This window comes from Toxotes jaculatrix, chromosome 13 (genome assembly GCF_017976425.1).
Source record: "Toxotes jaculatrix isolate fToxJac2 chromosome 13, fToxJac2.pri, whole genome shotgun sequence".
NCBI classification, from domain to species: domain Eukaryota; kingdom Metazoa; phylum Chordata; class Actinopteri; family Toxotidae; genus Toxotes; species Toxotes jaculatrix.
In genome coordinates this window covers 1327029-1353011 of record NC_054406.1, presented here as the reverse complement: position 1 = coordinate 1353011, position 25983 = coordinate 1327029, and the positions used below count along the sequence as shown (strand labels likewise).

At 43.8% G+C, this 25983-nt stretch overlaps 1 protein-coding gene across 3 annotated transcripts in view; it reads left to right on the top strand.

The window, feature by feature from the left end:
• Nucleotides 1-25983, top strand: part of LOC121191909 (collagen alpha-1(XIV) chain) — a 98794-nt gene that overhangs the window by 14724 nt on the left and 58087 nt on the right. For all 3 annotated transcript variants that reach the window (XM_041053369.1, XM_041053368.1, XM_041053370.1), the window contains exons 5-13: nt 459-542; nt 18262-18420; nt 18897-19016; nt 20334-20498; nt 20689-20850; nt 21163-21329; nt 22041-22167; nt 23048-23193; nt 25140-25269. In XM_041053369.1, the coding sequence (XP_040909303.1) occupies nt 459-542; nt 18262-18420; nt 18897-19016; nt 20334-20498; nt 20689-20850; nt 21163-21329; nt 22041-22167; nt 23048-23193; nt 25140-25269 (1260 nt within the window). The remainder of the gene's footprint in view (nt 1-458; nt 543-18261; nt 18421-18896; nt 19017-20333; nt 20499-20688; nt 20851-21162; nt 21330-22040; nt 22168-23047; nt 23194-25139; nt 25270-25983) is intronic.

Below are 25983 nucleotides of genomic sequence, written 5' to 3'. Positions count from 1 at the left end.
GTGGTTTCACATGATGAAGACCAGCACAGTCTCCAAACCTAAACCACACGGAGCTGGTTTGTGATGAACTGGACATTCGTGGGAACATTTAGATCAGTCGGCAGATCAGTTTGTCTCAGACTGAGTGATTCACTGATAAACAACTCAAAAGACATCAGGTCCTAACCTTTAATCACGCAGCGCCTAATTAATCAAACTAAAGAAGGTTTTGTTGTTGTTGTTGTTTTGTTTCTGTTCCGTTTCTTTCTCTTGCTTCTGTTTGAAATACTCCTGATGTATTTTCTGTTTTACTGGGTGAATCATTGTTTGAAATTGATTGATACACATCTTGGTAGAATTAATGTTTAGCCCTGTCCTCTCCCGTCCTGTCCTGTCCTGTCCTCTCCTCTGCTCTCCTCTCCTGTCCTCTCCCACCCTTCATTAACATAGATTTTTGCATCCTGTGTTATTTCTTCCAGCTCAGCCATCAGGCGTCGCGATGGTTCAGTCCCAGAGGAGACAAGACAGCGGTGTCACTCAGGAGAACAACGAGATCTTGGAAGGTAAGATCCTCGGCAGATTAACAGGAGGCAAGGTGAGCAGAAACAGAAAGGACTGATGCATCCATCTGCTGTGAGGGCTGCTCGTCTGGCTTCAGGACCTCTCCTGTGCAGAGGAGGAATTTTTTAAAGGAGATTCTCTGTGAAATGCCACCTGTGGAAGACAACCTGTCATTCTCCGAGGACCATTTTGAGAAGGAAAGTAAGGAAAGTGTCCTGTAAACACCAGTTTTTGACAGATTTGAGAAGACAGCACTTCTGTGTTTTTAAAAAGGATTTTTCCAGCACTGACACGTGAAGCTGACACGTGATCAGTTCTAATACCCTGACCTTTCTCAAACTGATATTTTACAAATGGAAAAAAAAGCAACTGCACAACAAAAACAGGTAAGTGGAAACTGAAGAGGCCTCAAGTTTTGACACAAGCTGCTGCGTTGGCTTCGGGTCGGGAATGAGTCTGATTCTCCCTGTAAATCAAAGACAGTGTCTCTACTTCAGTCCGTCCTTTCTGGAAACAGCCATTTCAGGGTTTTTTGTGATTACTGTTCTCACACATCTGAAGAAGGACGAAGGCCTGTGAATGTAATACTCCACCGCGGTTATCATCGAGCCGTATTCCCGAGAAAATGGAGGGGAAGGAAATGAAACGGTGTGAAAGAGGGAATTCAAGTGAGAGCCTGCTGCAATCAGGAAATGAATTGAGAGACAAGTGCGGTAAACAAGCCCATTGTAATTCTGAAAGTGATTGTTGGAACCGCACGCTGAGACGCACAATCAGACAACAAAAGGGAAAAACAGGAAACAAGGGAACGACCAGGTAAGCCTGAATGTGTGTGAACGCTTTCACATGACAAACCACAGGAGCACCGGGCTGCACAGTTCATTTGTGTTACAGTCATCATGTAGGTTTATACCTCACAGAGATATGTCACCGTGAATCTTTTGTAAAGCTTTAACATTTTGGTTTTTAACACCATAGTGTTGCTAATTGAGGCTCCTGTTGTTTTGTGGGTGGCCTTGGCCTTGCTGTTGTCCTGGGCTGATCCACTGAAAGGTCCTTCCATTGTTCAGTTCCTCTGTGAATGTAAATTGCAGTGGATAAAATATTGGGACCGTTTTTGAATCGCAGCCACGGTCATGTTTTCATTTGTGTTCCTGTGTTGTCTGCATTAAAAACCAGAAAGAATTGAATAAACACTTCTGCTGAAAAACCCATCGTCCTGCAGTGTAAACGCAGGATGTTTACCTCGCCGTGTTCTGTTGACAGAAAGCTGATGTTGTGTCGTGTTCCTTTGCAGCTTTGGAAAATGCGATGTGTCCTTTTGTGTGAGTGGAGCTGTGTTTTGAAGCCCTGAAACGGAGGAATGGTGTTAATGATGGTGCAGATGGGACTTCTGGCAGACGGCTGGCCGCCATCTCAAACCAAAATTACAGCTTCTGCTCTGAAAATCCTCACAATGGGATAAATACTTGACAGTTCCAATCTTTCTTTTCTCGGTACATCAAAATCTACTTAGCGTTGCAACTCAATCAACCTCATCTTATTTAGTTTGTCTTAAATTGGCTGTAATCATGTTTTTTTGTTGCAGAAAGTTTAAATATCCCTTTGATGAAATTGAACACTTCTGTGTTTTTATCTTTTTTCAGAAAGAGAAAGAAAAAAAAAAAAACTCTTTGAAGGAGAACTTGAGCTTTTCCTCACTGCAGATCTCATTTTATTTCATCACCATTTCACCTTCCATGAAATTACAGCCAGAATCCTCTAACTGGAGATTTTATTCTTCTCTCAGCAGCACCAGACTTTGCCAGGAGAGTTCTGGTGACAAGCAGAGAGTTTACAAACCTGTCAGAGATTTTTTCTTTCTGCTTCCACCTGACATAACTTACCCTGCGTTAACTCTGATGTCCTGGGGTCATTTTAGTTATTTTTCTCAAATGGCATCTGAGTCATGTAAACCAGTGTTAGAGTGTGCGTCGGCATCAGACTTTAGATGAAACTTTGTTGCTCTCACAGGGAAGTTGAGCTGTTGCAGCAGCAAACTTATGCAGATTGAAGCTGTGTTGCAGTTGTTGCAGGGTGTGTCCCTGCACACGGTGACAATATGTTTTTATGTCTTGAAGAAAGAAAAAGATTTTTAAAAAATGAACAATTAGTTCTTAATTAACACTCCTCTCTTCATCCCTCCGTTATACTGTATGTATGGAAACATTGAGATGCTGTTAATAAAGGAGCGTGATGAACTAACAGATTGGAGGACAGCTGCCTCTGTTTAATGTGACAGGTCTGATGTCGGCTGTCTCTCTGCGAGGACACTGAGGGCTTAGCAGATGTTTTAAAATGGGTGCTAGACTTCACCGGCTGCGTTTGCACTCGCTGCACAAGATGAGTCAAAGCACAGAGGGTGATGGCAAACCGGAGGGAGGGAGGAAGGAAGGCAAGCAGAGAGGCCAAAAGGGATGTGATCCAAAATGCTGAGATAATTACAGCTAGGACTTCCATAAAAATCCTTTTTTCTGACTCATTACTGCTGCTTGGGTGTGTTGCTTCTCTGCTTCAGCCGTCTTCTGTTTCTTCTCTCTGCTTCTGTCACTGTCAGTCTGACAAACCAACATTTAACTCAACATTTAAAATAAAACGGAGGCAGGCTGTTAGTGGAAGAGTGAGAGCGAGGTCTGACTGGGACCAGCACGGTGACAGTTGGGGATGTTGTCAGAGATCACATGGTGCGTCGTGTGCGTGGCCTCTGTCTTGGCTCCGGCGGGAAGAGTCGCCATTTGGCCAAAGTGTCAGAAAATGTTCAGTGAATTCAGGGGGAGGGAAGGACGGGGGAGAGGAGACGAGGGACAGCTGACATCAGTCACGGGGTCAGCTCCAGTTTATGTCAGATTCAGTTTGATTTGTGTTACTGACGAGTTCTCAGGGTTTCACACAGAGAGGATGTCAAACGTCACAGCCTCAGCTCAAACTCATCTTACTCTCCCAGTCTCTGCTCAGTTCACAGGCCTTGTTGCCCTCGTCTGTCCCTCTCTTTTCTCTTTGAAGTCTCTGTCTTTTCTGCACAAATTGCAGCATAAATTATCAAAGCAGATGGATTCAGATAACCGTTTCTGTTTTGGCATCTGTTTCAGACGGCAGCTCTGCGTTTGCTTGGTGATGTGTCTCTTGTGTCCTCTGTGTCGTTCAACATCTTCCTGTTTCTGACTGTTGAGACAAAAACAGCCAGTGTTTCCTGAGACCACTGCTCGCTGTGGAACAACGTACCTGCTGAGTGTGACACCAGCTTTATAGCTGATTCTGATTCTTCAGACCATCAGCCATTGCATTTGTATGTGTGTGTTATGGGTGAGTCACCTGCTGTAACTGGCCGCAGCCTAAAGGGGACAGATGGGACGAGAGAAGATCCAACCAGTGATCAAACACTTGGCTTCCCACCTTCGTCTTCTTTGTTCGTCTTATTGACCCTCCCTCCCTTTTTCCTCAGCTTTCTGCCATCTCTTGGCAGATATGTATGACTACATACATTCAGTAAAATTTACACGGTGAAATGAAATATACGAGCTTGTTAAAATGATTTTAATGATTTTCATTTTTCTTTTTTTCTTTTTGTTTCTGTAATAACTTTAACTATGAATTCAGGACCAATCTTAAGTTTATTATTTGAAAAGATCCATTTTGTTTTTCCTATGAAGACAAACACTGATACTGTGGTTTAGGTTTACAGATTTATTTATCAGTTTGTCTCAGCTGTGGAAGCAGAGCTCAGGGAGCGGTTCAGAGGTTCTGTCTTCTTCTACCTGCTCTGACCAGCTGTTCTGATACACGTCTGCCCTCTGGATATGCTGAGGATACAAACTGCTGATCGCATTTGATGAAAGTGTTGAGCATTTTTCAATCATAGTGTTAAATTCAATTTTACACCGTCCCCTCAAAGGCAGATTAAAATTCCACTTATCATAAGGTTAGCTCCTGTCCTCTTTTCCCTTGTGTTGCAGTTTTCACTTTCCGTCCTGTCTCAGCACCATTTGTGCACCTTCCCTCCACCTCGTCCTGTCTTCTCCGTGCTCACAGCTGACAGCCCGCTCCTTGCCCACACTTGCTGAATACCACAGCTATATCCTCACAGGCGTGTTCTTGGGCTGCTGCCTCACTGCCGATCAGACCTTTAACAGCTGCCTGCGTGGCTGCCAGTCTGAAGGTTTGTCAGCTTGTTTGTCTGCTGCTGTGGTTGTGTATGTCTCTTGTCTCTGCAGGTCACTTAAAGGTTGACGGGGTGCAGCTTACATGTCAAACTGCCTGGCTCTAGAGTTTACGTCTTAAAAGAATCCCCTGCTAAAACTAAACTCTAAGTTCTGATTATTAGAGACTCCACCCCTGTAGGCTTGGCTCAGAAAGGTCTGCAGCTTGCAGCTTCACCGTTCGACGGCTGTAATCAGCTTGGATTCACAGCAGTTCCAGTGGATTCCTAAGGTGACCCAGTTTTGTGGTGGTGTTGTCAAACAGGTCCTCAGGTCTGATCATTTAAGATCATAAAAGATAAAATAAAATGATCAGTGATGTACAAAGTTGGCATGAAGCTAGCTAAAATATAACACGTCTTATCTCAGTTTGTATCGTAACGTTTCTGTGTTGTCTGCTTCTCCCCGTCTGTCCTCCACTGTGTGATGGATGTGGTGTGTATTCTAACATGAGCGCACTATAACTCATCTAATTTCTCGTTTCGCTCTCAGAGCACCCAGGTGGCGTCCACACGTGTCCCTGTAGCTCAGCACAGACACCTGTCCTCACGCCTGTCCTCCTGTGTCCCCCTCTGTCTGGTCTAACTATCCTTTGTTATCTGTCCAGTTAAACATTTATTTATTAGTGGGTCTTGTTGCGCGGTGTGTGGAGTGTATTTTCTTTTTTGGTTGTTAACAGTTGACATAGATGAAGTAAAGCTTCATATCAAGAGCTTCTGCAAATGAAGCTTTATTCCAGTAACTGCTGTTTATTATTATTCATGTGGTAAAACAGTTGAATTCATCTACTTTTGGTAACATGGCAACAAGGCCGACGCGGGACTGGAGCATAGCTGTAATTCACCTGCAGACGAGTGTCTTTTGTTCCATGTAGGCAGGCGTTTCTATCGCAGGTTTATTCTGTTTGATTTATTTAGATTTAGTTTCATCTTTAAACAAACGTTTTCAGGTTAACTTTCTTTCCATTATTTGCTCCCAGTAAAACCTGTTTGAAGTTGTATTGGAACTGACTGGATTTTAATTGGGAAAAAACGTTTAGCAAACAGTGAAGTTAGAGCTGCGGACGCTGAACACCCACAGGGTGAACCTGTACACGCAAACAGACGTGTTCTCACACACTGCTGCCGCTCAGCCGTTACCAGTCCACCTGTACCTGTTTTTGGCAGAACCCCCTGTTGAGCCTTCAGGATGTATTCCAGCTGTGAAACACTGTAATGGGTTGTTCCCACCTGATAAGTCCGATGACACCACCACACCTCCAACTCTCTGCTAACCAAGCCGGGTTTCCATCAGATGCTGGGCGATGGTTAAAAAAATACAACGGTCAGCAAAATTCACGAGACCAATGACAACATCTGAATAAAATTTCATTCTAATGTTTGTTTAATTTCCCTGTGCTGCTGCATGCATTATAAGGAGCTTGGTGTGTCCTCAAACAGAGAGCAGCACACAGGAGCAGGGACCTGCCACGCGAACGAGCACGATACACAGTGTGTACGTTCAGACGTCACACACACTCACACACACAGATCATTTTTATTGAAGGATGGATAAACAATGTGACTCAAGCTTGTTGCCATGGCAGCGTTTTTTTCGGATGTGTGAAGGCCCCTGGGTTTGCTGGTGGTTGTTGGGTGTTGGGGTTTTGACTAAAGCTCGACTGACGCATCATTTCGTTGAAGGTTTTGTATTTTGTGTCTGACTGGCTGCGGGACGGTTCCTGTGAACAGTGAAGAATCTTTTCCGTGTTTGAACATGACATCTAATGTGTCACGGCTGCTTTTGAATTGTTAAATGTGCCTGTAAAAGGGTTTTGTTTAGGATTTTAGCACCTTGCACTTTATCTCAGTGTGACGGCAGCAGAGCAGTTGTGGGTTTGCTTGTGTAACACTGCAGTTGCATGAAAATATGCTGAGCTTTGTCGTTAATTTATCACTCTCATATTCCTGATAGATTATCGTACTGGGTTGGAATCCAAATTATTCAGGGGCATGGTTCAGTGATCCGTCTGTATGAGCGCACACTGTTTGTGTTTGTCTTGACGTTGTCGGTCTGAGTTACATCACCGTCTTGTTGCTTTACTGTGTGTGTGTGTGTGTGTGTGTGTGTGTGTATGAGTGACACGACCTTTTTATTAAGGTCTAATTCCTGGTCCATTTGCTGAGGCCACAATAATTAGACTGTGTCAGGAAAGGACAGGCAGGAATAATGAAAACAGCATGGACCTAATGTCCCACTCCTCAGGTCTCTGTGTGTGTGTGTGTGTGTGTGTGTATTTGAGAGAAAAGGACAGAATAGAGCTTTTGTGTCATATAATTGAGTCTCACAGTAAATCTCGACCTCCCCTCTCGTACGTGGAGAATTAGTTGCACTTTCCTTTCCTGTGTTTATGCAGCTGTAGTTTTCTGAGCAGCCGTTTGTTGAGGATGACTCTGCTTCACAGTCCTGTGTTTATGATCAGGGATCTTTCACGCTGTCCGTTTGGTCTAAATTTGCCTAAAAATGTGGAAATTTGAAAATGATTTCCAAACCTTAGACACTGAGGTGGGGTCCAGCTGAATGACGTGGACTGAGATTGAGATTCAAGCTTTTAGTCAGGGACTTTCTAAATTAGAATTGCACTGATTGAGCAGCGTCTGAACGTGTTTGCTGTTGTTAGGTAGATTCAGCAGCTAAATACCAAAAACATTCATGTAAATCAGGCGTTAAAGGTTAGAATTAAGGATGCATGTGAGCGGTTTAAAAATCTGTGAGTCTGAAACCTGCTGAAAACTTGTGAAAAAGTTTTAATGTCCTAGTTTTTTGTCAGAATAACTTCCTTGTAAGTAAATAGGACCTTCAGCGAAGCAGCTGAGACATTTCTTCTCTCATATGCTGTGAGAATGAAGAAAAACCAAGTTGTGGCAAGTTTTCAGATGATTCATCCCTCCTCTTTTCTTTTTTTTCGGAGACCATTCGTTTCTCTGTTGTGAGGATGGATCAGCACTGAGACAGTTGGTGTGGAGGGAAAGTCAGGCTTGGGTAAACTTGTCAGCATGAACAGTGTGGCGACGTGCAGCTGCAGAAGGACAGTCAAGATGTGGATTTGCACTGCTGCATATGTCAGTAGTTGGACATGTTGATGTGGATTTGTTCATGTTTTTTTTTCCATGTTTACTCAATATGGTGCAGCACACTTGGTGGGAGGACACAGAATTCATTTGGTTTGTTGCTCATTCAGCGAAATGTTGATGTGCAGACGGGGACAGATATTTATTTACTGGGAATTTCTCAGGAATGTGGATGGATGGAAGTCTGTTGCATAATTGTATGCAGAGGTTTTTTCATGGTTGAACAAATAGTTTTCTTTGTAAAGTACATACAGACTGTGCAGGGCTGGGTATCAAATGAAATCTTGTTTTAGCAATGAAAACATGTATTTCACTGCTTGTTTATAATGTCACTCGACATTTCACAGATTTAATTTTCGACCGTGTTTGTTCTGGTTAGAGGGACGTAAATCAGCGACCTGACTGAAGGAGAGTGAGCAGTGAAAGGGCTGTGAAGAGTCCTATGTGATGAAGGTGTGTTTCCCTCTGACGAACCAGGTGTGGGGCTGGGCGGGGCCTGTTATTTTACCTGCATGGCAAATTAACTTTGCTTAAATACAAAAGTCACAAATTTGACCTTTGACTTAGAAAATATCTGCTCAAAGAGAAAGGAAACCAAAAATCTTTCTTAGCACAGCTGCGAGATTTGCTTCACGACCTTAACATGTGTTAAGGTGGTGAGGAGATTTATTTTTCTTTGACATAATGAAAAATGTTTATGTGCATAAATAACAACTGTGATAAACTTCAGAGGTGCAAGTTGAAGCATGCGGTAAATAAAGTAGCAGTAATAACAGTTGGAGGGTTAGAAAATGAAAAGCCAACATTCCTGCTGGAAGCTGAGGAAAAGCCTTTTGACCCACGCTGTCCTGCAGCGGGCCGTCCGTCTGCTGTGCCACAAACCAGTGAATCATCTGAGCAGGGCTCTGGAAAGGCCAGAGACGAGAGGAGATGTTGATTTAGTGAAATTGGAAAGAGAGAGGCAGAGAGAGCCGGCCCGGTAACGAAGGCAGGATGGAGGGTTTTCAGTGCAGCTGAAGCTCCATCACCTTCTGTTGGACGCTGCGACAGCCTCATTTAGGTCTGAGAGAGAAACGAAGGGACAGGGAGACAGATGTGGGGACACACTCGGTGCCGTTTGACGTCTGATGGTCGGATCACTTTCACATAAAACTCATTCTTACTTGTTTCTTTTATGTTTGATACAAATCGATATGTTTATGCTGAAGAGTTTTCTCGCTGTTTTAAAACGGTGAGTGAATCGACTGAAGTCACAGAACTGAGAATGAATTCACAGCGTCCTGCCCAACACATTGTAATACGGATTTCTGTTCTTCGTCTTTTGCTTCTTTTGTTTGTTATGTTTACTATAAACACCACGCATTACGCCTGTAAACATGTGTTCGCTCCGTAACATTCTCCATCTTCTGACATCCATCATGGCGGCACCATCCAGTGTTTCTGTCGATGGCTGGGATTATTTTCTCCTTCTTTGTTTGTTTGTTTGTTTGTTTCAGTCTTTGTTTCCGTGCTGTAAATATCCGGTCAGCGTGTTGTTCCCTCGGGGTTTTCACCGCCGACTGTCGTGATTTCATTTTTTTCTTAATCAGGTTCAACAGAAAGAAAAGACACACTCTTCCTCTCTCACTTTTTCTGGTCCTTTAATCTCTCACTCCGTTTCCACCTGATGTCTTTTTTCCTGTTTTTTCTTCCCTCCGTATTTTTCCCTCATTATCACTTTGTCTTTCAGTTTTATCTCTCTGCTTTTATCTTGTGCCTCTTGTTTATTGCCTTCATTCCTTTTTCTGTCACAGACTTTGACTCTTATTTCCGTTTGTCTCATTTGTTTTTCCTTCCTTCTTTATCTCCTGTATCTCTTTTTCTTTCTCTGTAGTTTTCATTTGCTCATTCTTTTACTTATTTTGTGTTTTTCTTTCACTTTCTCTTTCCCACTCATTTTCTTCTCTTTCTCTTTCTTCTCTTTCTCTTTCTGTTTTCTCTTCCTGTCCTGACCAGCAGTCGTACTTGTCTGTGCTCATTTGTTTGAACGATGGCACATCATCATCTCCTGCCATCGCTCTGCCTTTCTTGGCTTCCTGTCATTGTTTTCTTCCGCGGTCGACAAACATTGCATCTCATTTCCTTTTTGTGGTTGTGTCTTGTGCCGGTGATGACAGTGGACTGTCCCCTGACATTTGCTTGTTTCCATTTTCACTTGTAAACTCTGAAGACTGGACTAATGACAGTTTGATCATTCTAATCGAGGCTTTCAAACGGCAGACCACCTCGAGGCTTTTCATTGTGACCCAGCGACAGCTTCCTGTAGTTGTAGTCAACGTGACGTTAGAGACAGGAAGTCCTCCTCAGTGAAAATATAAAGGGATGTTTAAAGAAGCAGCAGCCACAGTGAGCTGGTTAGATGAAGAGCCGCAGGAGACGAGCTCTCAACACGAACATAAAACCTGCCAAACCATTCCTCAGTCTCACGCATGAAACCTTGTTCCTCAAGGTTTTTTGGTGGTTGGAACCGCAGCTAATTCACAACTTCTTCTTCTTCTTTTTTTAATCTGTTCTCCGACATTTTGAAAATTGGTTCGGCTTCACAATGATATGGAAAAACAACCGGAGAGTGAACACTGTCCACATATTCTCTGCCACTGTCGCTCTGTTTTGTTCTTCTTTCTGCTGCGTCGTGTGTGTGTGTGTGTGTGTGTGTGTGCGTGCGTGTGTGTGCGTGTGCGTGTGCGTGCGTGTGTGTGTGTGCGTGTGTGCATATTTGTGTATATGTGTGCAGTGGGATTTCTTGTGGTTTTTAGTTTTCCTTTTCTTGTGCGTCTTGTGTCTGGTTCTCATTAAAGAACATCAAAATATTTTTTCCTGTTTCCTCTCACTCTGTGTCCACAGCTCGCTCGCTCTCCCTAAGTGACTAACACACTCACACACACTCTGACTCTCCACAGCTCTGTGCAGGAAGCAGTGTGAGCTCAGACCCCAGAGGTGTCGACGTACTCGTGGAAATAATATCAACAAGAAGCCGCAGCAGCACCTCGGCGGCAGGTGTGCTGTCGCTTGTGCGACCTGTGTGTCACAGTGGGGCGGCTTTGATATCGGCTCATCACAAAGTTACATCCACCATTTTTAAAACCACCTTATTGTCAGACAGCGTCCAAAATTAGCTCATCTGTCTGAGCCCAGAATAATCATAACGCACCATAAATGCAGGAAGACAGATGAACTATTTAAATATCTGTTTGACAGTTCAGTTGTTTAGAATCGCAGAATTACAGCTGCTGATTATTTAGCCTGTTACAGTTTGAGCTAACATCACTAACAGTAGGAGTAGTAGTAAGATGAGTTGTGTTGTTAGTATTGTACATAGTACATTAAGAAACAAAACCACCTAGATGCAATATTCACTGTTGTATTACTTGTTCATTGTTCTTATCGTTATCTGGTCCGAGGATGATGCGTCTCTGAGATAACGTTTCCTTTGTACCAGGACGTTTGTCTTCACGCCTGCAGACATTACACGGGTTTTAAATCCCTTATCGTTTTCTAACAGTCATGGATGATAGTTCTGGATCCAGCTGTGCGCCTCTGGACAGTTTGTGGGAGAGTTTTGAGTCTGAAGGCTCAAGAGCTATGCATGGTGTTGTATGTAAAATCACACACTTCAATCACTGGTGATAATCTGAAAGCAAAATTACAAAAAAGCAAAACAAACCTGCAATGTTTATATTTACCTGCTAACAAGTCTTACGTTACCGTACATAACGAGGTTGAAACTCGCTCTCGGTTGTTTTGTCGTCTTCGTTGTTCTTCACTCGTCGCTGACGTGTTTCTGCTCTGCACACCAGGCAGGAAACCAGCACTGTCAGTCACACTGTGGTGGCTGCGGTGTGATGTCTCCCTCGGATTCTGTGTGGATGCACGTTGAGTTTCTGTAGGTGGAACTTTGTCTTTGTCTTCTGCTCAGTTACCGTGTGCTCAGAGAGCTTTAGGTGTCAGGAAGCTGGTGATATTTTCATCAACTGCTTAAAGGTTGGATCATTTTTTATTTTATTTTCTTTTACATCAATCAGTGATTGACAGGTCATACCATCAGGATCGCTCGGTGGAAAGAAGGCGCTGCTGCTGAGGCCAGGCATGGCGCCCTCAGAGTTTCTGATTGGTTTCAGTGGCGATGACTGATCGGCTGACAGAGAATCACACACACGTTTATTCTCCTCAGAGAGCAACGGATGGGAGGTGCGATCCAAATTTGGAGATTCACCAGCACAAACATTATCACGCTGTATGCACTCAGTTGGCAGTTTATTAGGAACACCTGGCCAAGGCTGCTTCAGTCTAATCCAGCTGCAGTAAATCCTCCTCCGTGAAGCTTGTAATGTTCGGGTTGTGTTGAAACTGTTTTAGAGACATGTGGGTTTAATTTTGTTGTAATTTTGAAGGCGACAGTTTCTGTCCATTGTGTGTCTGTCAGTCATGATGAACATAATACTGAGCTGAACATTATAACCTTGTAATGCGAAAGCAACCTCAGATAAATAAGCACATAAATACAGGTTTGCTGCTCAGGTTATGTCAGCACCGTATGATACCACATAGTCATTATGATTCAAGCCGTAAGAATCCTGAACAGGTACCTGTGGAGTATAATCGCCTCCTATTTTCATCTCTTCTCCGCCGGCTGAGGAAGATGATTTTCCCAGCAGCGTGTGGACTGATGAAACGGAGGAAAAGTCAAATTACCATCTCTACGTGTGTCAGAAACGCTGCCCATCTGCTCGGCGGTAACCGTGCGGCTCGGGCACCGTCCTCGCTGCTTCGTGGGAGCCGTCATTCTGCTCACGTGTCACACTGAGCGGCTCCTGTGTCATTATGGACTCATTTGGAACGTACCTGTACAAAAACAACTCACTACAACAGGAAGAGGCAGAGGTCCATTATGTCTCCGTGTGATATACTTGGACTGTCCAGCTGTGCGTGATATACAGTTCACAGTCTGGAGATGGTGTCCGAGGTTATTAATAATGAATAAATGGGAATTGAGACATAAAGAGTTTAATGTTTATAATGCTGCTTTTTCAGCTTAAGACAAATCAGGATTAATAGTTTGGCCCAGATCTTACCATAAACTAAATTTCGAAGAATATGGCGCAGTCCTGTCGAGAATCTTTGATGCTGAATGCTGAATGCAGAGCCGCATTTCTTCCTCTGCGCTTTAGAGACATTTATTTCTTACTCTGAGACAAGGCTGAAATGAGCTTTCCTGTCCTTGTTTAGATTTATTTTGACAGTGATGAGCTGCATTAAATCTACTCTAAGCTTGTAACTGTGGCTCATCCTGCTAAATCATTTCTGCACGTTGCAGTGAAGCAGTTGCAGAAATCCTTTCCAGAGGCTGGAGTGGATCAACAAAGGCAACAAGCAGCAGAGGATTAATTCCTATCCTATAGAGATGTCTGTGCCTGATACTGTTGATAGTTCAAAGGAACTAGTTTTATATTTGCAGCATTGAAACTTTTTTTTCCTGCAGTTGTGCACGTCAGTAGATTCACTATTTCTTTGTAACCTGGAACTTGGAGCTCAGTGCCTTGCTCATGGGCTCCCCAGTGATGGCTAATATGATAGAGCATGTGCTTCACTTTTCCTGTGTGAAAGCTTTGCACCGTTCAGAATCTGGGACGAACCGTAGCTGATATCTTTAGGCCGTCGTAATCTAAACACAGGTTGAAACAAACTCTTGGAAGAATTTGCCGCTGGTGTTTGACTTAGGTTTGCAGATGTCATGTAACCAGGACGGCAAGAGACACATGAGATTAGAAACGTAATCCAGGGCTCAGAGGAATCCGCCCCTGCATCCTAAACAGCTGGGTCCTGTTTCATGATGTGAGGAGACATTAGCTGCTCGGTGTTCTCATCATGTCTAAGTGCAGAAAGCCTTGGATTCAGATGATAAGATGTGAGCCCTGTTAGCTTCCATCTCACCATGTGTTTAGAGTAAACCTTTCAGTTACCTGGACTGGAAGACATGGTGCTTACAGGTATTAAGTTTTAAAGCTAAAGAAGTTAAGGTTACACATCACACAGGTGTTGTGTACACCGTGTCGACGTCTGTACCTGTTGAACTTTCCACATGGATGACCACCTGGAATTCACATGAGCTGGAAGTGAAATTTGTTTCGTAGACTGTCTTGTCGTCGTGGCGCTGTGGAATCAGGCGCAGCTGACCTTTTGACCTCCTGGCGTGTAAATTAGCTGAGTGTAGATAAATCTATCACACGAAGGCCTGAGGCGTGATAGCTCACCTTTGACTCGGCAGGTATTGGCCTTGCAGTCGCAGCTCTTCCCTCCCGTCGCCTCAGGCTGTTAGCTTAGCCCTGACCTGGCTTTGACTGCTGGACGTTTAGAGGAGCAGAGATGCTGGACATGTTCTGTTTGTGTCTTTGTGACCGTCCTTTTGTTTTACCCAACAAGAAGTCGGTTAAGTCAATAATAAGAGAGTCACTTTTGATGTCCTGCCCTGTTCTTTCTGTTTATTTGTTTTTGTTTTTTTGTCCTCAGTGGTTTGGAGCTACAGTTTATATGTAGAGATTTAATGTGACCACATATTTCACAGATCATGTATTATTAATCTTCAGATAGAAACAGAAAATATATTGCCCACTGGGGGTAATTGTGTGTGGGGAATCAGAATCCGAAGCACAGCCTGTATCTGCCTGTGGGTCCTGTGCTCGCAGCCATGAATATGTATGAAAGTGTCAGTAAACAGAAAGGACGCATTAGAATATTGTTTACATGTAGCAGCCGTGGGTCACGTCCTCTGTTTGAGAGCCTTGACCCTCGCCGTCTCGGGATGTTCCTCGGTGCTGTGCCACTTTGACTCTCTGACCTGTGGAGAAACACTTTGCCTGAGGGGCCTCTCTGCTAATGGACGAGCTATCACACTGAACAATCTGTCAACAAACCTCTGTTTTCTTAAGTTTCCGTTCCCTCCCTCCGTCTCTCACTTGTTCTTGTCTTACCTTGTCTTAATTTCATCCTTTCAGTTTAAGACTTCGTCCCCTGTAGAAGCCAATTTGTATTAATGAAAGACAAACTCACATCAGTCAGACATGGCTGAGACTCTTTACGCCTCTGTCCTGGTTCGTCACAGCTTTCCACATCGACCCACGCAGGCTCACTTCAGGACATTTCAGATCATATCAGGAATGTTTCATATCACAGGAAACAACAGCAGAAATCCGGCTGCAGGCAGCGATGAACAGGTTCCCAGAGTGTGACAGAGCAGGCAGCCTGGTCCCTGCCTCCCCCCACAAGGCATCATAGGTGTTTCGGTCTCAGGTTGTCTCAGTTTCAGATGCCTGTTTCCTGTTAACCTGCTGGCTTCAGAGGAAGCGTAATGTTTGGGTTTGGTTATTAAAAGAAAACAACTGATGTCTGTGAAGACCATTCTCTTTTATTTTTTCTCTTTGTCCACAGAAGTAAAAAGTAAAAACACAGAAGTACTGTATTACTGTTAAAGCATAAATAAGTAATAAAACAGGACAGTGTTGATGATAATTTAAAAGGAAAAGAATCAGTACAGCAAACTCAGAGAAGAAGAAATAAAAAATAACGAAGGCCGAGGGGAAGATGAGTAAATCAAGCAGAAAGAAACAGGAAAATATTGGTGTCTGTAGCAGACTGGCTGATGCAGTTACACCCTTTAATGTGCATCTGTCACAGCTTTTGTCATTAGATCCTCTTCTCTCTCTCTCTCTCTCTCTCTCTCTCTCTCTCTCTCTCTCTCTCTCTCTCTCTCTCTCTCTCTCTCTCTCTCTCTCTCTGTCTTTTTTCCTTTTTCACCATCTGTCCAGGCGCTAGTATTTTCCCAGTGTGTTCACTCAGGGCCCTAAAGCACCGTGTTACGCTTTTCACTACCTGTACTGACCGAGAAACATCATTCCTCTTCATCTTCACATCATCTCCTCTTCTTCCCTAAATCTGTTTAAACCCTTCCCTCTTCACAGGTTCCCTTTATTCAGGGCTCGTCACCTGCATTTCCATGTTGTTAGACGGGACTTGAAAATATGATGTTCTTAAGTGATCACTTGATTTGCTGATGCATCTGTCATTTTCACAATAATCTAAACGTTTTCCTTTAACAGCTAAATAATATGAGGCTTTTTCTGATCTGTGTTATTGAAACCTGAGATTCAGCTAAAAATTCAGCTTCACAAATTCTCTTCAAAGTTCTTGCAAAGTGCTTGTTTGTCATAATAGTGCTGGTTATAATAGTGACATTTAGCAGTTTATACTCTTGTTTGATTCTCCTGCGTCACTGCAGGAAGAGAACTTCTGCTTTCAGCTAGTTAATGTTTGACTAATGTGTTTTCAAAATAAATCTGTCATCCAGCACCTAATGTTTACTGCAGCTTCCTCCTGCTCATCAAAGCTCAGTGAAGCCGTCAGACAAACCTGGAATCTGCTGAAGTGACTCATTTTACTGCTTTAAATTGCTGTTCTTTTTTTTTTTTTTACTGGAAAGAAAAGGAAGATTTTTGCTTTTCCAGCCTGAAACGCACAAAAATATCTGAGTGGTAAACACATAACACACGTACAGGAGCGCACTGACACACACACACACATTCACAGCACACAGGTATTTAACTTTAAAATGTTTTTGTGGCATTTAGCTGACGCTGACTTGCAGCAACAACCCAAGAATGAGCTTAAATTTCTTCACCGCGCGACCGGCCGATAATCAACAGCGAGCTCAAGGCTCATTCTTTCCAGAGCAGTGAAGTAATTGTGTGTTTTATGTGTCACTGCTTTCATCTGCCCACTGAAGTCGTATTGGATAGCGGCACCGAGACTGGTCGACAGAGGAGGAGGTTTAAATTCCGACACTGTAGAGACTTGTAAGGAGTGATACACTTCTTAGTTCCTGTCAATGATGAATGAAATGACTGCTGAAGAATGCCCCCTCCAAACACACACAGACACACACACAGACACACACACACACAGACACACACAACCCCTCTCCACCTCCTGAGATGTTAAAACATGCTGCAGCCTGAAAGAAATATTCTCTTATACATCTGGAGGATAAGAAATCATGTGCCAGCGGGCGCAGATATAAAGAGTAGGTGTGTGTGTGTGTGTGTGTGTGTGTGTGTGTGTGTGTGTGTGTGTGTGTGTGTGTGTGTGTGTGTTTGTGTGTGTGTGCGCTTCCAAGCTTTATATGTTCAAGAAAAAGTTTCTGCCTCCAGAGCGCTTCTGCCTCAGATTTTCAGAGTTTACAGAGCAGCTTTCTGCAGTGGATTCATGAGGCTGATGCAAACTGTGCAGCAAATGCACTGTAAAACAAAACAATGAGCTAAAACGGGCTGAATGGTAAAGAACCCTCGCAAAACGGCCTTGAATCCGACCTGGGCCCTTTGCTGCCCCCCCCCCCCATCCGACCCCCCCGACCCCACTGCCTTTCCACTCTCTCTACTGGTGCTGTCAATTAAGCAGAAATGCCATAATAAGTGTAATTATTATAATAATGATTGTGACAGATCAGCCTGCACGGGTTTTGCATATATTTTGTAAATAATTATCCCGTATTGTTTTCTAATCAGAATTCTGCTTAGATGCAGTTACACACATTCCTACTGGGGAACTGCAAAGTACAACAACACTCTTCCACTGGAAGTGCTGGGAGTTTTTGTGCCTCGTTCAACTGGATGTCAGCAGTATTTATTCATTCTTATTACTGGGTCTGCTGTGATCAAGACCAGCAGCCTTAACGATCCCACAGAGACTCCAGCTCACTTTCTAAGCTCTGTGTGAAAGATAATTGGCTGATGGAAATATGGTATGGTTGTTTCCTACGTTGGCTGGCCTCTGGCTCACTGTGTGCTGGACTGGCTTTTGCACATGAATTGCTGTTGCCTCATTAGAGTCTGGTCTGTTTTATCACCCAGTAAACTGTTGAGACAAACAACAGTGTAGGCTGTTATTTTTCATCTGCTCAAACTAAGTGCCTGGCTCCTCTAGGGTTTAATTATACTATGTTGAACTGAATTAGAATTAATGAAAAACACTTTGTAATACTTTGGGACAGAAGCTGCACATCAAGTTGTCCTACTTTTACCACCGCAGATTTATCGTGTGTGCTGTTGCTGGCAGAACAAAAAACAAAAACATGTACATATTTCACACGCTTCTCTTTTTTATCTGGTTCATACTTTACGTTGTGAAGATTCATTTAATACAGAATGTTCCTAACCAACGTAACTGTACCTAAACCACCTCTGTCCGGGCAGAAAACTTTATTTTGATAATTTAGTTTTGCACATTTCAAAAGATTTTTGTGGTAAATTTGTGTGTGTTTGTTTTCTTTTCTTTCTGTCGGTCTTTAGCTGAAGACCGGTTTATGTGTAAGACTCCGGCCATCGCTGACATTGTGATTCTGGTGGACGGCTCCTGGAGTATTGGTCGCATCAACTTCAGGCTGGTCAGGACGTTCCTGGAAAACCTGGTCAAGGCCTTCTCTGTGGAGTTTGACAAGACCAGGATCGGTGAGAGGGTTTGGTTTCTGTGTTTCAGGTGTTTCCTTGTTTCAGGACATAAAAATAAAGTGAGGATACTTTCAAAAATAATGTCATGAATAGTTTTAATTTATCAGGAAGTTTCAAACAAAGTAAAAAAAACTAAATCAGTTCAGGATTTGCTGTGACCCTCCTTTGCCTTTAAAACAGTACCAGGTCTCCTCAGTGTACCTGCACACTGTCTCTCAGGTACTTGGCTGGTAGGTGGTTCCAGCATCTTGGAGAACCTGTCACAGTTCTTCTGTGGATTTAGTCTGTGTCTCAGTGTCTCTGTCTCTTCGTGAGATGATCAGGTCTCTGTGGGGACCAGACCATCTGCTGCAGGACTCTTTGTCCTTCTTGTCTCTGAAGCTGGTTTTTTACGACTGCCTGATGGTTTTATGTGATGTTTGAGACTCACAGCAGCAGCCGTGTGACTGTTCGCCCTCATGTGACCGTGTGTGCAGGCCTGGCTCAGTACAGCGGCGACCCCAGGATTGAGTGGCATCTTAACACTCACACCACCAAAGAGGCTGTGATCGATGCTGTGAAGAACCTGCCCTATAAAGGTGGAAACACCCTGACAGGTACGCACAAACTTTATGTAACAGGAGAGGAAAGCTCCACCCCTGTGGCTTTAATGCACTTTTTTTTCTATATTAAATGAAATAAGGTTTTGGAATATTTTTAGTACGTCTCCCCCTTTTGCTGATTTTGAATATTTTTTTTGTTAAAATGAAAGATCAAAGGTTTCATGTGAGTTTGGAAAATTCTCCTGCTTTTTAAGGTAAATGAACCATTGGATTATCTGACAGATGCACTGTCACACAGGCCTCAGTCGTCCAGGTTAGGGTTTTCCAAGAGGAGCTGAATCAAGGGCAGATCTACAATCGAGTCCAGTCCTTGATTCAACTCTTCTTGGGTTCCCAAAGAGGAGTTGGGAGCAAACATCATTTATTTGACTTTGTATTTACTGTAATTAACAGATTTATTTCAGAGTCAGTGTTCAGGGACGCAGCAGGGCTTCAAACCGTCTGCGAGGAGCTGAGGAAAATATCAGTAATGTCCTTAATGGACCCGGCAGCACCTCACTGCTCATTACGTTAACACACTCATTACACTAAAAACTCGTCGAGCTAACGATGACACTTTAAACCCATCATGTTCATTAAGTCTCTGACTGTGACTCCTGAAGCGACGTCTTGTCTCAGAGTCGTCTCAGCTGTCCTCACTGCACCTCAGAGGGAAACTGTCAGTCAGGACTTAACTTACTGTTCCAACTATTCTTTATAAAGTCCTGTAAGTGGCTCCGATTTTCTGCTGTCAGTCATTTTTAACAGTAGATGTCATTTTGTCCATCAAATGGCGAGTGTGGCATTTTAAAACAGGGAAAATCAAACTGCACATGATGTGACTGGTTTGAATGATTTAAAACACGCTGCATGTTTCGTCACGACTTTCTCCTTTTCTAGCTTTTTGCCTTCGCAGTGATTTAGAGACGATGACTCCACTAAATAGATCCCAACTGTTTTCTGCCAGAAAAATCAAAATCAGTCAAACCCTGCTGAAGGCAGCCGAACCACGACATGTAGTGCACTCAAAACTTTGAAATAAACAATCACCAAGTAATTCAAGTCTATTAAAGTAGCTTTTATAAGTGTTAAAGCCTCTTATTTTTTGTCCTTATTTTCCAGAGTTTCTCATGTTTCTTAGGAAGACAGTTCTCTCTGTGGTGTTTGTTTTCCTTCATTATTTTGGATAGAGACGCTTTTTTTTAATCTGCCAAATATACAGGACCTTGAATGCTTATTTTCAGTGTGTTGTAAACAGCTCAGGATGTAGTTTCGGTAGTTGGTTTGTTCATTAATTACATAATTAATGACTCTGTGCTTGTTTCTGCTCAGGTTTGGCTCTGACCTTCATCCTGGAAAACAGCTTCAAACCAGGGTCTGGATCCAGACCCGGCGTTCCCAAGATAGGAATCCTCATCACCGACGGGAAGTCCCAGGATGATGTGATACCCCCCGCACAGAGCCTCAAGGAAGCTGGGATAGAACTGTTCGCCATTGGTACGACCCAGCAACACTAACACTAGTAAACCAAATGACTGACTTAAAGAGTGGACATTTGGAAGGAAGGCAAAAATCTCCAACATGTTCATAACGTGTTCATTAAGTTGTTAAACCATCAGTAGCCTCTGTCCTGTAACTGCTTCCACTCGGTCTGATCGCTCGCTCTCTCTCTCTTTTCCCGCTGCAGGTGTGAAAAACGCAGACGAGAACGAGCTGAAGGCCATCGCCTCTCCTCCTGAGCAAACTCACGTCTACAACGTGGCGGACTTCAGTGTGATGAGTGACATTGTGGAAGGTCTCACCAAGACCGTGTGCGACCGAGTGGAGCAGCTGGACAAGCAGCTCAAAGGTTTGAACAGCAGCTGGTTTCTGCCGTGTCACATGACGAGCTGATAACCACAGACACACTGCAGCTTCTCCTGCCGCCGCTCTGTTGATGCCGTCGGTTCTAATTATGAGTACAGGAGATCCCTAAGCAATAAAAACAAAGTCCCCGTCTAATATAATGTAGTGGCCACAGTTGAGACACGACCCCCGCCTTCATGAAAAGTGTGAACACACATGCTGCTTAAAATAGCAGGTCAAGATTTTATGGTTTGTCATTTTCTGATTCAGCAGAACTTTTTTTTTTTCTTGTTCTTTCTCTGTACTTTTTCTGCAGGGGGTGAACCTGCCCCCCCTCCAACCTCTGTAGCTCCTCCCCGTGACCTGGTGACGTCTGAGATCACGGCTCGCAGTTTTCTGGTGTCATGGACCCACGCACCGGGCCAGGTGGAGAAGTACCGCGTGGTCTACTACCCGGCCAGCGGAGGACAGCCAGAAGAAAAAGTACCTGAGTTATTCATTCGTCTCAGTTATAAAAGCATTTGGCCCTGACTCCTGACCTTATGATGTACATTTGATACAAAGCTGATTTGCCCTTTAAGTGTGTGTCCTCGATCACATCGTCGTTCAGTGCTAACGTTACTGTAAAACACCTTCAGCCGTTCGATGACCTGTGCCGCAGACTGATTTAAGCTTTCGCTGGAACTCTCTGCACCTTTAATTCTCTGAGTTTCTATTTGTGCTTATTCCGTTCCCTCTTATTTTCATCCAGTTTTTTCTTTGATGTTTATTACTACTTGCTGCTGAAACGACCCAGTTTCCCCACAAGGAAAACTGAGGTTTCATCAAAGCTAATCTGATCTAGTTCCACTCAATTTAAATTTCTTTGGAGAAGAGCTGAATGCCTACAGCAACACGTGGTGCATTTCAACCTTACGATGTGCAGCTGCCGAATAAACAAAAGCTTTTTTGGATATTTTAATACGTTTTGATATAAAAAGTGCTGCTGTCTGTCCGAGATCGGAGCTATTTAAAGAGATTAGCTTGGTGTTACCTGTAGTTACCTGTTTGGTGATTCAGAGCGTGAGCTGACTTCTTCATTCCAGCTTTGTGAAAGGATTAAAAAATAAAAACTGCAAAGTAAAAAGTAAATAACACTGGAAGGTGTTCATGCTGCAGCTTCTGGACTAAAGCCCCGTGTGTTCTGTGTTTAAGGTGGTTCAGGGCACAGAGAACCGCGTGGAGCTGAACTACCTGAACTCTCTGACCGAGTACCAGGTGGCCGTTTTTGCCATCTACCGCAGCTCCGCCAGCGAGGCCCTGAGAGGAAGTGCTACCACATGTAAGTTTATATGTTTACATGTATGACCTTCCTCATGGAGGAACCAGCAGCTGCTGTTTGACTTCATCAGGAAAATGTCACGGACTGTGTCTGTGACCAGGCATCAACAGGAGGACGACAAATACACAAAAATAATAAATGAGTGTCACCTCAGCAGATCCTTTATTTAAATATTTTTTGGGTAAACGTTCCCTTTGTTTTCCTCGGAGGGAGTTGGAAGGAATAGCACCTAGTCTGAACTCTCACAGTCGGCCGGTTCAGCTACAGCATCTTTTATAGAAACACTGATGGACCGGCAGATGTGTGTCGTTCTGCAACACAAGACACTGAATTTGGGCCATGAAAGCTACGCAGGTGTCTCATTATGCGTTTTAGCCGTGATCCTGCAGCTCTGACAGGACGCCTGTGGTGAACACTGATTCTGGTCGTGTTGCCTGAGGCTTCGTCCTGACGGCTGAAACATTGAACCAGACCCTGGCGGGAACCTCCGGCCTCTTTCAGCCCGGCGCTCGCTGATGAATGACGGGGAATTCCTCCCTGTTGGTAGAAGATGAATGCTAAGTTGCGAGTCGACCTTGTACCAAAGTTAATGGGGTTTGGCTGCTGCTCTAAGCTGCAGCTGCAGCTGCTGTCTGTCCGAGGCAGCAGATAAAACATGATGCTAAATACTGACAGGTAGATTTTGGAGTTTGGTGCTTTGTCTCTGTGAAAACAAAAAAATGTAAAACAGCAGGAGAAAATATATGAAATAAAAAAATGAGCATTTATATTATTTTTAATTGTGATTAAATCCATAGCACATTAAAGCCACAGAGGTTTAATGAAATAAATTCATCACCAGTTATAACTCTGTGTGTGTGTGTGTGTGTGTGTCCTGCAGTGGCCCTGCCCATGGTGAACGACCTGGAGTTGTTTGATATCACTCACAGCACCATGAGGGTCCGCTGGAAGATCGCTGCAGGGGCTTCTGGGTACATGATCCTTTACGCCCCGCTGACTGAAGGAGACCCTGCAGACGAGAAGGAGGTGAGGAGCGTGTGTGTGTGTGTGTGTGTGTGTGTGTGTGTGTCTGAGGCCTGATGGGTGAGTTACAGGAACTCTGTCAACCATCTGATGTCGCTTTGAAATGGTCTATTTAAAGACAGTAACTGTCAGAGCTGACAAAGACTTAATGTAACTGACCTGCGCACATCGTGCATATGCAGCACATCATCCTTCATACCCTTTATATGTCTTAGTGAGGGAGATAAGAAAGAGGTGAGAAGATGGAAGGAAACAAAAACAAAACAACGAAAGACAAAATTCCGTTGATAATTGACGGAGGCAAAGTTTGTCTGAGGAAGCCAAAAAGACACATTTTCATCTGGTGTTCCTGCCAACTTTTAAATCCAGTAATAACAGAGGAAAATATCTTCTCAGTGTAACGTAGCAGAAAGCACAGAAAAACCCTGAGCAAAGTTTATGGTGCAGGACACCAAAAACAAACAAAGCAAAGCCAGCTGCTCGGAGTTACAGTCCTTTAGTTTGAAAAACTGTTGAAAAGTTATCAGCTGGTGTTTGAAATCGAAGGAAAGAAAACTGAATATTGAAAAAAGAAACCCACTCCTGACAGTCACACACTGTGACGAGCGTTAACAGGTGTGAAAACATCACAGCGACAGGTAAATTCAGCAGTTTAGGAAGATGAGAAGTGTGAGGTAGAGGAAAGAGGTATGAAGGGCACCGCCAGCCGTCTGCATCCTTCCTTTTCCCATTAGACCTCATTACGCATGCCGTCACTTCCCCTCCAGGCAGAAAGCAATAAAAACAACTTAGGGAGGAATTAAGAATCAGGATGGAGACTCTCCAGTGGCAGGGATAAGTCTGGCTCCCAGGCTCTACACTCAGAGCCCCGGCTTGGCTAGCTGGTGCTCCTCTGGTTTCCACTCGAGGACCACGTGGGGACTCGTCTGGGCCAAAGCCCATGGCCAGTCCGGTCCAGTTTGACGTGGTGCAGTTCTTTCATCCACACTGGTTCAGAGCGGAACTGAACATTACTGAGCTGTGTTCACATAATAATCCAAGATAAACTGATCTGTTTGGCTCAAAAACATCCGCAGCACAAGAAAAAGGAACGAAGCCAAAAATAGCTAAATAACTAAATGAACTGAGGCTCGATCAGGGACATGAAGGGCTCGACGCTGGGGTTATGTTTGGAGTCAGAACCCACATCTCTGTCTAAAATGTAGCTTCAGTTGTGAAGAATGACTCTTGTTTTGGCAGCACATTTTATTTCTCTCAGGCTCAAAATGAAAACTATTTATTCAAAGGATGAGCAGACAAGAAGAGCAGATGGACAAACATTTGTCACAGCTTCCGTTGTGCCAGATTTTTTTTTTCACATCCGTTTTGACTTTGGCAGAAGGTGAAAGATGGTAAAGTTCAGGGTTTGTGGCCGTAGCGTGTTAGCAGCTGTTTTTTTTTTTTTTTTTTTTTTACTTCTACATGACAAAGCCACAGAGAGAGGCCTGTGCATCTTAAGTAAACAAACTAAATTACTGACTGATGACGACTGAAATCAGCCAGAGGAAGCTTGAACTTCATCATCTCGACCACAGATTTTCACCTGAGCTTTATGTCACTGCCTGATTGGTGCCACCTGCTGAAGCCAGAGGAAAAAGGCAGAGTCACATTCAGAAATCATCTTATGTAATCACTGCTGATTCTCTGCTTGTCTGGACAGGAGTGTGAACTGATGGAGGGATGATTGAAGAGTAAATATGCAGAGAGGTAGATGATATGATAGATAAACGGACAGATGGATGACAGAGAGAGTGGAGAGAGAGAGAGATAAGGATGTCAACTTGAAACACTGCATCCTCGTTCTGCTAAAGGCACATACCTTCGTTCTGCGTGTGTGTGCGCGTGTGTGTGTGTGTGTGTGTGTGTGTGTGTGTGTGTGTGCGTGCGTGCGTGTGTGTGTGTGTGTGCAGGTGAAGGTGGCAGACTCAGTGAATGAGGTGGAGCTTGAGGGACTGACTCCGGCCACAGAGTACACAGTGACAGTCTACGCCATGTATGGAGAGGAGGCCAGCGACCCCATGACCAGCCAGCAGACCACATGTGAGTCCCGCACACGCAGCACTGAAATTATTACACAGTTAATTGGTAAAACCACACGGGGGGGGGGGTGTCATTCACTCGTTCCCTAAAATGAGTAATTTCACCCTCGACTGACCCACAAATGTGCCCCCCAATTACATTCACTCCCTCGATTAGACTGTAGCAGTAGGTACAGCTGTGTTACAGTGCATACTGCAGAGTCATGAACAATGTGGAGGGCAGCTCCAAAGAGAGACATAGGGGGACACGCATCAGTGTTCCCACCTTCAGTCCAATTATTCTTGTCCTGTTGACACCAGTCTTGGATCTAACAGAGATTCGGGGCAGAGATACATGGACGTACTTCAGGTTTTGGCTGTTAAACACGGCCTCGTTTTATCTCAACGTTCCTTAAATTTATTGCAGGGGTTAACAAATCATAACGCCATGAATTTGTGATGCTAATGCGGATATCATGGATCTTATCCAGCTCATAAAATACAAACGAAGGCACAGTGAGAGCAAAGAACCTGAGGTATGAGTGCATGAGTCATTTCAGCGAGCAGAAATAAGGACGTGGTTTCTAAGACTCCACTTGTTTAATTGAAATGATCAACAAACACATCTCCTGTACTTCACATAAAGAATTACTGGGGATTCATGTTCAGGAGTCGACTGTTGGATGAAAAGTCTTAATATGATGATGATTTTCTTTCTCTGTCACTCAAAGTAAGG